Raw genomic sequence first — 12,500 nt, forward strand, 5'->3', positions numbered from 1 at the left:
GCATAAATATTCCCCAGCCAGTACAAAACCTTTTAGTTACTAAGACTGTTGCAGTGCCTCCTCGTGGCTACACACGGTAGCTGGTGGCCTCGCGGCCCTAGGCTAAATCTGCAGTGGATCTATAAGGTAACTCTGATTTCAAATGCCCCTATTTGTAGGGAAGTCCCTAACGGCGATACAAGTGGATGAAGACAAGTAGTCTGAAATGTTCCTCCCGGCGGAAGAGTGCACTGCCAGGCGGACTGGCTATGAAGACATCACGTGACACTATAGTAAGGTGTGTGGCAGTCCGTTGCAAACCTCGTTCCTGAGACCCCTGTCGTGTTCTTTATACAATATGGAACGCGGGATAGAGACCACAGTGTATGAGACACGGTCTGGCAAGCTGCAATCCACCTTAATCAATGTCACGCCACGGCCTTCTTCTCTTCTTTCTGTACCCACCAAACCCTTCCTCAAAAGCCCAATGCAATAAGAATGGCGGAAACCGGTTTTAGTAAGACTGGAAGGTCTCAGAAAGGATTACACGTTGGCTGCAGATATGTGACGGTTACCTTCTCAAGAACCTGTTGACTACTTGAGGATCCGATCCTGCATCTGTGACTGACCAGGCCCTTTTAAGAGCACCGCTGCCCACCTCAAATGGAAAAGATCTTAAAAAATGTAAACTAAACATCGGAAATCACCAATCATGCCTGCCGCCTGGCGATCGGGGAAAAACTCTCCTTACTATTGGGTCATGGAATATCCACAAATTACTAGGCTTAAATGACACCGAAAGACCAGAACGTCGGACACCACTCGTTTCTAAAGAGGGGAGGGTGGGGGGGTCAACATGGATAACGCAGCTCTAAGTGAAACTCGCCTCTCTAGTGAAGGTGAACTCGAAGAAGTCGGATCTGGTTACACAATCTTTTGGAAGTGAAAAGACGAGGGAGAAAGAAGAATCCAGGGAGTCGGTTTTGCTATTAAAACAAACATTTTACGTGGCCACCAACTAACAACAACTGTCCTCAGTGAGCAACTCATGACTCTTGATATTCCCCTACCAGACAACAACATGACATCAGCCTATGCACCAACGATAGATGTTGATGAAGATGTGAAAGATCATTTTTACCGACAATTACAAGGTACCATCACATGAACACCACCAAGGGACCACTTGTTACTTGTAGGTATTAATGCAAGAGTCGGCAAGGACCATCACCTATGGAAAAATGTCATCAGAAAAGAGGGCATCGGAAATTGCAATGCAAATGTCCTCCTCCTACTTGGCCCTTGTACAAAACACAACCTTGCCATCATCAGCACAATGTATTGCTTATCAAATCGCTATAAAACCATCTGGCAACACCCAAGATCCAAACACTGGCACATGCTGGAAACACGCACGAATAACCCAGGCCATCCTGGTTCCTGATGAGTGCTGGAGAGACCACTATCTAGTAGTATCACATTTAAAACTTGCTTTACGAAGCATACAGAATTTCCGCCTTCAAGAACCATCTAGGAAAAAATATGACATTGCATAGCTTAAAAATCCAGCATTTCAAACCATCTATTAGGGAAAATGGAAATCCTTGTCTTCCAACCCTACTAACAACAAATTGGAAGAAGAATGGGCAGTCATCCGTAACACCATTAATGCTGGTGCTGAGAACACCATCGAAGAAGAAGAGCCATGACTGGTTTGATGAAAATGACATCGAAATCAGTCAACTCATAGATGCAAAACGGAAGGCCTGTTTGCTCCATAAACAGGACACTAGATCACGACACAAAACGGCATAATACAATGAACTAAAAAAAAAAATGCTAGTCCAGACTTAGGGAAATTCAGAATCGGTGGTGGCAGCAGAAGGCCACGCAACTCCAACAATAAGCTGACGCCAGGGACTTCAGGAATTTCTATACTGGAACAAAAGAATTACGGCCCAATACAATCATCAGTAGAATTCCTGCACTTTGAAAACGTAACAACCACTCTAACAGATCCAATCGACATCCTTGAGCGTTGGAAAGACCACTTCGACCAACTCCTGAGCCGGTCATTATCAGCTGCAGACGACCTTTTTAGAAACGTCTCACAATACACATCAGTTTTAGATTAACTTTCCTACTACCTATTTAAACCTCACTAAAGACATAGACCAAATAAAGGCCAGGAGATCCCCAGGCCCAAATAACATCCCCTTCGTGCTCCTGCAGCATAGAGGTGTGGTACTTAAATCCAGGTTGCATGCCCTCACCCTCAAGATATGGAAAATCCACTAAGTTCCCAAAGACCTCAAAGATGAGGTCGTCATTACGCTCTTCAATAAAGGAGATCAAAAGCTTTGTGGGAGCTACCAAGGTATCTCTCTGCTTTATATCACAGAGAAGATATTTACATGGATCCTGCTAAACCGTCTCCGGAAAGTCGCGGAGCAAATACTCCCTGAATCGCAAAGTGGTTTCCGTGCATCTCGTAGAACTATTGTCATTTTTTTTTTTTTTTTTTTTTTTTTTTTTTTTGTACAAGACAGCTAAAGGAGAAAAGTTGAGAACAACAGAAACCCCTCTTTATTGTTTTCTATGACTTGGAGAAAACATTCGATCGTGTTCTAAGAGGTACGATGTGGAGGGTCCTCAGCTGTTTTGGCTGTCCAGACAACTACATCTCACTGTACGAGAATACCTCAGGACGAGTGCTCCACCAAAGTAAGCTATAAGAAGAGTTTGATATCACATGTGGGCTGAAGCAAGGCTACGCCCTGGCCTCCACACTTTTCGCCCTATATCTCGCACCAATGATCTACGAGATTCCTGTTGACAACCCAGGCGTTTATATTAGATACCGACTTGACGGTGGGCTATTCAACTTAGTTAAACTCTGATCCAGACGCTTCACCATAATCAAGGCCATCAATAAACTCCAGTTCGCGATAACAATGCTGCTCTCTGCCAATCACCTGACGATCTTCAACAGTCAGTGAACAACTTTGTCGAGAGTTATCATCGTTTTGGTGTGAGTTTAAACATCTAGACGGCTAAAGTCTTGGCACAACCAACTCCAAGAACACCCCTTCCATATTTTGGCATCACCACTGCTGGAACATCACTAGAACATATCTCGGCAGTATTCTTACCAACAAATGCAACTCAGAAAAAAAATGTAGAACACCAAGTTGGAGCTGCCCATATTGCTTATGGGAAACTGCATCACCGAGTTTTTAACAACAAGGACCTCAACCGGAAAACAAAAATAATGATCTACGAAGCTGTTGTTGTTGCCACCCTCCTATACGGCTGTGAAACGTGGAAGGTCTACCGCACAGATTTGAAGAAGCTCAAGCAATTCCACCAACAGAAGCTTCGATCCATCCTACGTCACCAACATTGATGTCCTCTCCAGTGTTTGCAGCCAAAGCATGGAAGCTACTATCATGAGGCATCGACTTCGCTGGTCTGGACACGTTGCAAGGATGCCAGAAACAAGACTCCCCAGGCAAATCCTCTTCAACGGGCTGGCTGATGGAAGCCGCCCCTGTGGTCATCCCTTAAAAGATACAAAGACCAGTTGAAATCTACCTTCAAATCAACTGTAAACAATCCAGATACTTGTGTTGTTTCACCATTATACATAACACCTGGATACTTACAATTATTTACTTGCTTTAATTCTTGGTTTTCTAGAGATATATCACTTTTTTTTTTTTTTTTTTTTTTACTTCTAATAAGATTAAATGTTTCTGTTTATTATCTACTAATCTTCAGTTTGATACATCATAATATCCTGCCACCTTTGCATTTTATTCTGGAGCAGGGCAGGGGTGAATTTGTTTTTTCACTTCCGGGGCTCTTTTCCAATCCCCTTAAAATTTTCGGGGGCTGCCTTTGTTGTTTGCTGACGACACTGCGCTTGTAGCAGGATCAGAGGAGGTATTGAGGAAGTTAGTGACAGAGTTTGAGAAGGTGTGTGAAAGAAGGAAGCTGAAGATAAATGTGGGTAAAAGTAAGGTGTTGAGATGTAGAAGGGGTGAAAGTGACAGCAGGCTGGAAGTGAGCATTAAGGGAAAGAGACTGGAGGAAGTGGATAGTTGGGTGCGAATGTGCCAGAAAAGGGAGGAGTGTGGGTGGAGGAAGAATGTAGATTGAGAGAAGTGAGTAAATGCCTTGGTGGATTAAAAAGTGTAATGAGAAATAGACATTTAGGAAAGGATGCTAAGAGGAGGTTATATAAAGAAGTGATTGTGCCGACAGCACTGTACGGGGCAAAAATATGGAACATAAGAGAGGAAGAAAGAAGGAGTTTGAATGTGTTTGAGATGAAATGTCTGAGAAGTATGATAGGGGTTACTAGGCTAGATAGAGTGAGAAATGAGGAGGTGAGGAGGAGAACAGGGGTGGAAAGGGAGTTGAGGATAGGGTTGATGAAAGAGTATTAGGATGGTTTGGACACATGGAAAGAATGAGTGAAGAAAGGTTAGTAAAAGAGGTGAGGAAGGCAGAGGTGGAAGGAGTGAATATGAGGGGGCGTCCTAGGATGAGATGGATGGATGGGGTAAAAGGGGCATTACAAAAGAGAGGAATGTCTGTTGAGGAAGGACGGGAGAGGACAGAAGATAAGGGTGAATGGAGAAGGGTTGTGTATGGATGATGTTATGATGCATGAGGGGGAGTGGGTGGGGGATGAGGAGGTATGTATGAGAAATAATTTGACGCAGCCCGAAGGGATTTCTCAATCAACTCAGCGCTCTTAGAGGTCGAACGTTTCTCCACTCCAGCTCTCTCGACAAACGCCCAGGAATCTTCGCCGGCCGGTGGTGGCGAGGAGATATATCTCCTTTGCTGCTGCCGGTCTGGCACAAGCCGACCTCTTCGTTGACGTCGGCAGGCGGGTTTACACCAACATTTCCCAAGTCACGTAATTCTCTGTTTTCAGAGTAGTGCTTGGAAGAAAAGAGGCAGACGCACACCTGTTCGCTGGCTTAGCAGAGGCCCAACCCAACTCTTAATCAGAGCCCTTAACTAATCGCAGGCTGGTCGAAGGAGAGGAATGGGGACGCTTATCTGTCCAACCGGCCCGCAACCTAACGCTGGCCTCTTCGCTGACGCTGGCGAGCGAGTTTACACTTCTGACATTTACACACAATTCCCCATCACGTAATTCTCTGCTTTCAGAGTTGTGATTGGAAGGAGAGAGATAATACGACACCCGCTCGCCTGCCCCCCCTCGCACCGCCACTGACTCAACTCTACAGAATCTCAAACCCAACCTGGGGAAAAGCAAGCAACTCAGGCCTTGCCTGTGGCTTATCAGGAACGCGCTCTACACGCGGGAACTGAACTTTACTCACTTCCCGTAAGATACATACACACACCTCTCACGAACATAGCCACGACCCACGCACAAACATCTACACTTACTTTTTCTTCGACTAAGATTCGCTTCCTTTCTAGCTTTCTCTTATACGACATCTCATTTCAGTTTACCTCCCAAAAAAGATTTTCCCGTTTTTCCACCTTTCTCTACTACTACGCCTCCTACCATTTTCTAAACGTTTGGTGATTTTTAATGCCGACGTCGGCGCCGCCGTCCGAGTTCCCTGTCCATTTCTCCCGAGCCACGACCACCAGCATCCCCTGAACGCTCGCTTAATCGCCCGGTGGCAATAGCCCTCGTTTATATACTACTATCTTTTCATTTTCTTACAGACATTCTTCCCCTCTCACAAAAACCGATCCCGCGCAGGCGGGTGGTCTTTCCTAGGAAATCAAAATCAGAATCAGATTTCTCCCCGTCTTCTCCGGCCTTGCTGTGGATGTGCTGTGTCTTGCGACACTGCTTCTGACCCAGGGCAGTGGACGGGATGCAGGGATGATCCGTCATCCAGGAGGTGCCATGATGAGAGGGAGGGAGGAGGGTGGAGGGGAGTGGAATATGTAGGGAATGGAAAGGGTGGGAGTGGTTTCTATGCCTTTTTCTTTTTGGCTACCCCCCCCCATGTAACGGGAAAAAATCTTCGGTATATGTATGTATGTATGTATGTACCTTTTTTTATTTTACAGAGCTCTTTTACTACTTTCCAAGGCTACAGTTTCTAAAGCTATTTTGCTGTTTCACCGGTACAGTACCCGCGTACCGTCTTTGTTTTAATAACCACTTTATTTCATCATATTATATATCTTAAAACAATCTAAAGTACATGTATAGGTATTGTCTTTTCCTTGTGTCTTTTCTTATTTTGCTTTTTGTATATCATCTTCTCTTTCTCTCGGGAACCTGGGAGGTATGATATTGGACACTACCACACACCTACATACAAGTCACATGCCATAATGATTTACCTATATTTACTAGTTTGTAACCTGTAAAACTGCATTTGCAGCTACATCAACACTCAACAGAACGCTAGAGGATTCTTCATGATTTACAGCATCCCAACTATTCACCTTTGTCTCACTCCATAATGAGAAACCAATAGTTAAGATAAAGATTACAGTCTCACAATTACATATGCTTTTAATTAAAAAAAATATATATTTTTTATTTTCTTTTACAAATCTAATCAAGAATTCTTAATTTCCTTAGCAATTTTTACGAGTTTTTAAATATGGGCATTCACATTAACTATGAATGTCATCTACTATAATAAAGTAGTAGCCTCTGTCTGTCTGTTTGTTCACGAACTCCTCCCAGGGTTCTGGAGATAGACCCCCATAACCATATATATTCTGATACCCTGTCACTCCAGGTACTTAGATAACTATATTTAGTTAAAAAAAATATTTTGGTCTGGGTTAAGGGTTAAAGTTAGGTGGAGTATGGTGTGGTATTACGCCACTACTGTAGGTTCCCCTTAACGTGCATTCGCATAACCTATGAATGCCATCTACTATAATAAAGTGGTAGCCTCTGTCTGTCTGTTTGTTTGTTCACGAACTCCCATAAGCATATATATTCTGATACCCCCATAAGCATATATATTCTGATACCCTGTCACTCCAGGTACTTGGATAACTATATTTCATTTAAAAAATTATTTTGGTTAGGGTTAAGTGTTAAAATTAGGTGGGGTATGGTAAGGTAACACGCCACTACTGTAGGTTCCCCTTAACGTGCATAGCATTTTTGTGACAAAAATGACTATGATTAACTTAACCATTGCATGTGTCCATAAATATTATTTATATTTCTGAAATTAATGTTGCCACAGACTATGATAACTTTTGTACGGAGAAAGCTTGTAAATGTAAAATGATTGTATAATTTTTACCAAATGTTGAAATATTGATTATTTTTATTTGATATTATCGCGGGCGGGCCAGTTCTAAGATGCTTGTTTCAATTCTTCTCTTACGGCCGAGTACTGTTCATCATGTAGTGTTGACAATCCTCTACAACGGTTAGGTTAAAGATTATTCACGAACTCCTCCTAGGTTTTTGCAGATAGATCCCTATAATCATATATATTCTGAAACCTTATAACCCAAGGTCTGTCAGTCTGTTTGTTCACGAACTCCTACTGGGGTTTTGGAGGTAGACTCCCATAACTATATATATTCTGATACCCTATCACTCCAGGTACTTGGATAACTACATTTCATTTCTAAAAAAATATTTTGGTTAGGGTTAAGGGTTAAAGTTAGGTTAGGGATTATTCACGAACTCCTCTTAGGTTTTTGCAGATAGACCCCTATAACCATATGTATTTTGAAACCTTATAACCCAAGGTACTTGGATAACTATCTTTTATTTGTATCTACTGTGATCAAGTAGTAGCCTCTGTCTGCCTGTTTGTTTGTTCACAAACTCCCCCCAAACCATATACATATTCACCATAACCCAGGCTACTTGGATAAGTATATTTCATTTCCAAAGGGCGTCTCCCTCCTCAAATTGATTCTTTTTTACTTACTTAACATTTTATTTTTGTTACATTTTCCATTGAATTATATTGATACGTGTAACTTTTCTCCACAAATTCTATCAAAATTAAAAAACATCATCATTTGCCCGCAGCAATTTGGCTAGAAGTACAATAAATTTATAGGCCCTTCACAGTTTATTCACGGGTGCGACTATGCCTTTTTCTGTCCACCCTAAATCCATTTGCTATCTTTGTTTTCATATTTTACCTTATTTTCACATTCATAGGAAATGTTCCTTCCAGATCTCATCATTTACGCCCCATTGCAGTCCATTTTTTCATTATCATTATTTCTTAATTTTCTGTCGAAAGTCTTCTCCATGTCAGTAAAAGATGCACATCTTTCCTCGTTCAGTTACAAAGTTCTATGATCATCTTCAATGAAAATATAAGATTCAGGGTTCCTCTCCCTGGTTTAAAACCATGGTGGCACTCTCCTAATTTTCTTCCACCTTTACTCCCAGTTTCTTTTCTAAAATAATTTTGGATATTTTTCCCACATGTAGCAGCAGAGATATTCTTCTATGGTATAGTTTTCTTTATTTGTTATCCCCTTTTTTTAAGATTGAACAGATGTCCCTAATCTTAGAAACTCGCGTTTTTCTAATTTCATAGATTTTATAGCAAATTTAACTTCTCTCACTGATATTTCAAATTGCTCCACCAATACTTCGATTCCTATTTCCATGTTTTGCATTCTCATTTCCCATCTCATCTTGAATTTCAGCATTTAACAATATGATTTTCTTTGGTTAGTAGAATAACACTACCAATCCTTAAGGCTCCAACAACACTTTTCCCATAGTTCTTAGCCGTAATGTAAATAAACTTTCTTGTGCCTAGAAGATCTGCTTCCAGTCCCAATACAATCTTCTCCCACGCTTTCCTTTTCTGATCATCTGTTTTTTATTCATCCTTCATAAGTCTTCATTTTTGCCTGGGCAAATTCATGTACTTCCTCAAATCACAAAGCTGGGTTTTTTTTCGCGGTTTCACTTAATTTTGTTCACATTAACTCCACTACAACAGCAGTCACATCTTCAGTATTCATGTATTCTTCAAAGTTTCTTTTAAACTCAGGATTTAAACTAGATACTATTTTTTACCTAAGTGCCTTGATTTATGTCATTTCCATTTTGTGATTAGAATTTTCTGAAACTGATAGTAATATTCTCACGCCCAGAAACATTTTTTGTTGGAGATAAAGTCAATCATCGATTTATTCGTATAACGTCTGTTGATGTTTTATCTGTACCATCCTCATATGGCTTGGGTCGCGGCCATAAAAAAGTTATTATTGTTTGAAAATTATTAAAAACAGAAATTCAATAACCTCTCTTTTTCAACATTTCTGTCTTCTATGACAAAAAGAAGAGGTTCCCATCAACTGAAAAATATCACTTAATATCAGCTAAGACAAATACCAGAGCGAATCGCAGTAAAAATATTAACTACAAGAGAATAGATATTTGTCTTTAAATCTATTTCATGAGGACTGGGGGAAGTTGACTCAAAACTTGAAACATATTTCACCTCTTTCTGATTCCGAGTATGCTCTCTCTCTCTCTCTCTCTCTCTCTCTCTCTCTCTCTCTCTCTCTGTTTCTCTCTCTCTCTCCATCTCTCTGTTTCTCTCTCTCTCTCTTTCTCCTGTCTGTCTGTCTCTGATTCAACAAAGGATCTTGCCTAACACCATGTGTTTGTCATTTGGCGAGCTTATTGCGCTGAGGTAATTGGTCCCCGCCGCCCCCATAAGAAAGAATAATAACATTTTTGCTACCGAGGTACCACATAGATGAAAAAAAAAAAAAAAATGGTGGCAACCAGAATGTAGGGGACATTTGCAGGTAATACGGAAGATATTGATCGAGGTAGCCTCTGATGGCAGCCAAATAAATAAATGAGCAATTAGATGAATAGATAAACTAAAAGATAATAAACAAATAAATTAATTAATAGATTGATGTATGAATGAGAGAGATTGAATAAATAGACAAATAAAAGAAAAAATAAATAAGTATATAAATGAATAAATGAATAGATATATAAAGGAATAGGTTGTAATTAAATAAACAAATAGATAATGATATAAATGCATAAATGAATGAACAAATTGATATATGAATGAGAAAAATAAATAGATAGATAAAGGAATATATTATAAATAAACAAAATGAAGATGTGAATGTATGAATAAATAAATTAATCAATTAAAATAAATAAATAGATAGAACAATTAATATATAAGTAAATAGATAAATAATCAACTTTATATATAAAAAAGTAATAAAGGTGCCCTCCGACCCAGAAATGGTTTAACCTCTAGACAAAGGTAAACAATCTTGCATATTCCCTCGTTCGCCGATGAAGTGGTTCCTTTAATTCATTGCACTTTCTCTTTTTTTCCGCCTTCCTCATCTCTTTCCATGTCGAAGTGGTACCATGGCAAACTGTATATCTTACTTTTATCTTCTTCCCTTCTTTCTCCCTCCTCTCTCTCCCATACGTCATTGCCGAACTGGTACTCAAGGTCCAAATATGAACCAAAAAGTTCAGTTCGTAAATAAAACTTAATAATGAGACGTCATGAGGAGGTGCGATAGACGACTGCCCCGCATATTTATTTGATCTCGTAATTTTGCACGCCTCCTGGCAACGTTATGCCGTCAGTTTTCATTTCAAAAGTGAATTGTCTGGTTCTTATTAACACCTTGGTTGCTACCTCGATGGAGAAGGTGAAAAGGAGGGAAGAAGGGAGAAAGAAGAAATTAGTTTTACTTTTTCCTTCCCTTCCGCACCTCCTTTTCTCTTTTTCTCCTCTGTCAAGGTACCACTCTGACCCAGGCTGCATCTTACCCTGAGAGTCTCTCCTCTGGTGGTTGGGCGAGCCTCCTGGGACGGGCGTCTCTCCCATGCCGAGCCGGCTAAGTTCTTCTGTAGGAGACCCTCCCCTCGAGGACGCAGTGGTTCCTCCGCCGCCGCTCCCGACGCCGCTGCTTCCGGTGATGCTACCGCCGGTGAGGGATTGCCGAGAGGAACCGCGGACCAGCTCCGGGGGCCGCGTCACGGACTGCGGGCACATAGACGGTCAGTGGGTCGTAGGAGGCTGGGTGGGCTAGAGATGAATTGTCTTGGATTTTCAAAGAAGGAAGCTAGTTAGTAGGAAAGGAAGAACAAAGCAAAGTAGTGGTGTCTAGGCTTTGTTGAAGGATGGGATAGAGTAGGGAGGTTGGTGGAAGGAAAATAAGTGCCAAAGGAACTTCTAATGTGTGCATTCACTGATGATATAATGAAACGTCTGAATACTCCTGTTTTGATATTCATAAAACTACAGAAACAATGGATATTTCAAATGCTGGCTAATGGGAGTTTTGAGATTAACAAGCATTCATAGCAATCAGATTTAGATTTGCATATATAAACTCAGACTATGTCAACCATCTTGTAACTGGGAAAGTAGCATGGGAAAGTATCTATGATTATATGTATGTGAATATGAAATATCTTTAGGTAACAGGCATACACATTTATGTGAGTTCGTTTGAATATGTTTACGTAAATTCTACCTCTTTGTATGTTAGTAAATAGGTATATATGTATATATTCATGAATGTATATATGTATGTACGTACGTATGTATGTATGTTTGTATGTATGTATGTATGTATGTATGTATGTATGTATGTATGTGTGTATGTATGTATGTATATATGCATGTATGTATGTATACATATTTGTATGCATATATATATATATATATATATACATATTTGTATATACATATTCATATACAAATATATATATATATATAAATATGCGGAAAAACCACCAAGGAAAAAGATAAACTAATGACCAAGCGCTTTCGTCTAATCAGACATCCTCAGGGTACATAGAAATGAAAAAGGACACAAGAATATATACACAGAGTATAAGGTCAGGAAGGGAACCGGGAAAGGTTGTGAGGCTCTATTGTCGACCTGACCCGTTCGCAGAATTGGACGTTTGGGCCACTACCTTTTTCACAATAAAATTGTCCAGTTTGTGCATACCATGACTTAAATCTAAATTATTGACAAATGTATTTTTTATCAGACTGGATTCTATTATATTTCTAGTCAAATACGACTTATTTTTAACAATTTCTTTAGCACCTTCCCAATTCATGCAATGATTAAAATCCCTTAGGTGAATAAATAATACATTAGAAATTTGCTCACTTCTGACGCTATACTGATGTTGTTTTAACCTTACTTTTAATTCTTTTCCAGTCTGACCAAAATAGCATTTGTCGCAATTTTTACATGCAATTGAATAGATACATCCTTCTTCTTTATAAGGAGAGTTTTTAATTAAAAAACTTCTAACTGTATTGGAGTTCTTAAATGGCACTTAAATGTTGAAAGCCTTAAGAATATGTGGTAGTTTGACGAAATTCTCGTTGAAAGGCAGCACAAGTAGGTTTATTAAATCAAAGGTTTTACTAGCTTTATCCTCGTAGAAAGATTTCTTTGCCGATGTATAAGAAATCTCCACGAAAACTCCGGACTACAAATTCTATGGGCTAATGCATTATTTATTCACCTAA

At 40.0% G+C, this 12,500-nt stretch overlaps 1 protein-coding gene across 6 annotated transcripts in view; it reads right to left on the reverse strand.

Annotated features, from left to right (window-relative positions):
• The window catches only part of Syn (synapsin), a 747,383-nt gene that overhangs the window by 69,017 nt on the left and 665,866 nt on the right, over positions 1–12,500 (reverse strand). For 5 of the 6 annotated variants that reach the window (XM_076177097.1, XM_076177095.1, XM_076177096.1 and 2 more), the window contains one exon: positions 10,772–10,985. The exons of the other annotated variant lie outside the window; for it this stretch is intronic. In XM_076177097.1, coding sequence (XP_076033212.1) covers positions 10,772–10,985 — 214 coding nt within the window. The remainder of the gene's footprint in view (positions 1–10,771; positions 10,986–12,500) is intronic. 6 annotated transcript variants of the gene reach the window in all.

Source organism: Oratosquilla oratoria, chromosome 40 (genome assembly GCF_046742065.1).
Source record: "Oratosquilla oratoria isolate Oo_2021 chromosome 40, ASM4674206v1, whole genome shotgun sequence".
In the NCBI taxonomy this organism is placed as follows: Eukaryota; Metazoa; Arthropoda; class Malacostraca; order Stomatopoda; family Squillidae; genus Oratosquilla; species Oratosquilla oratoria.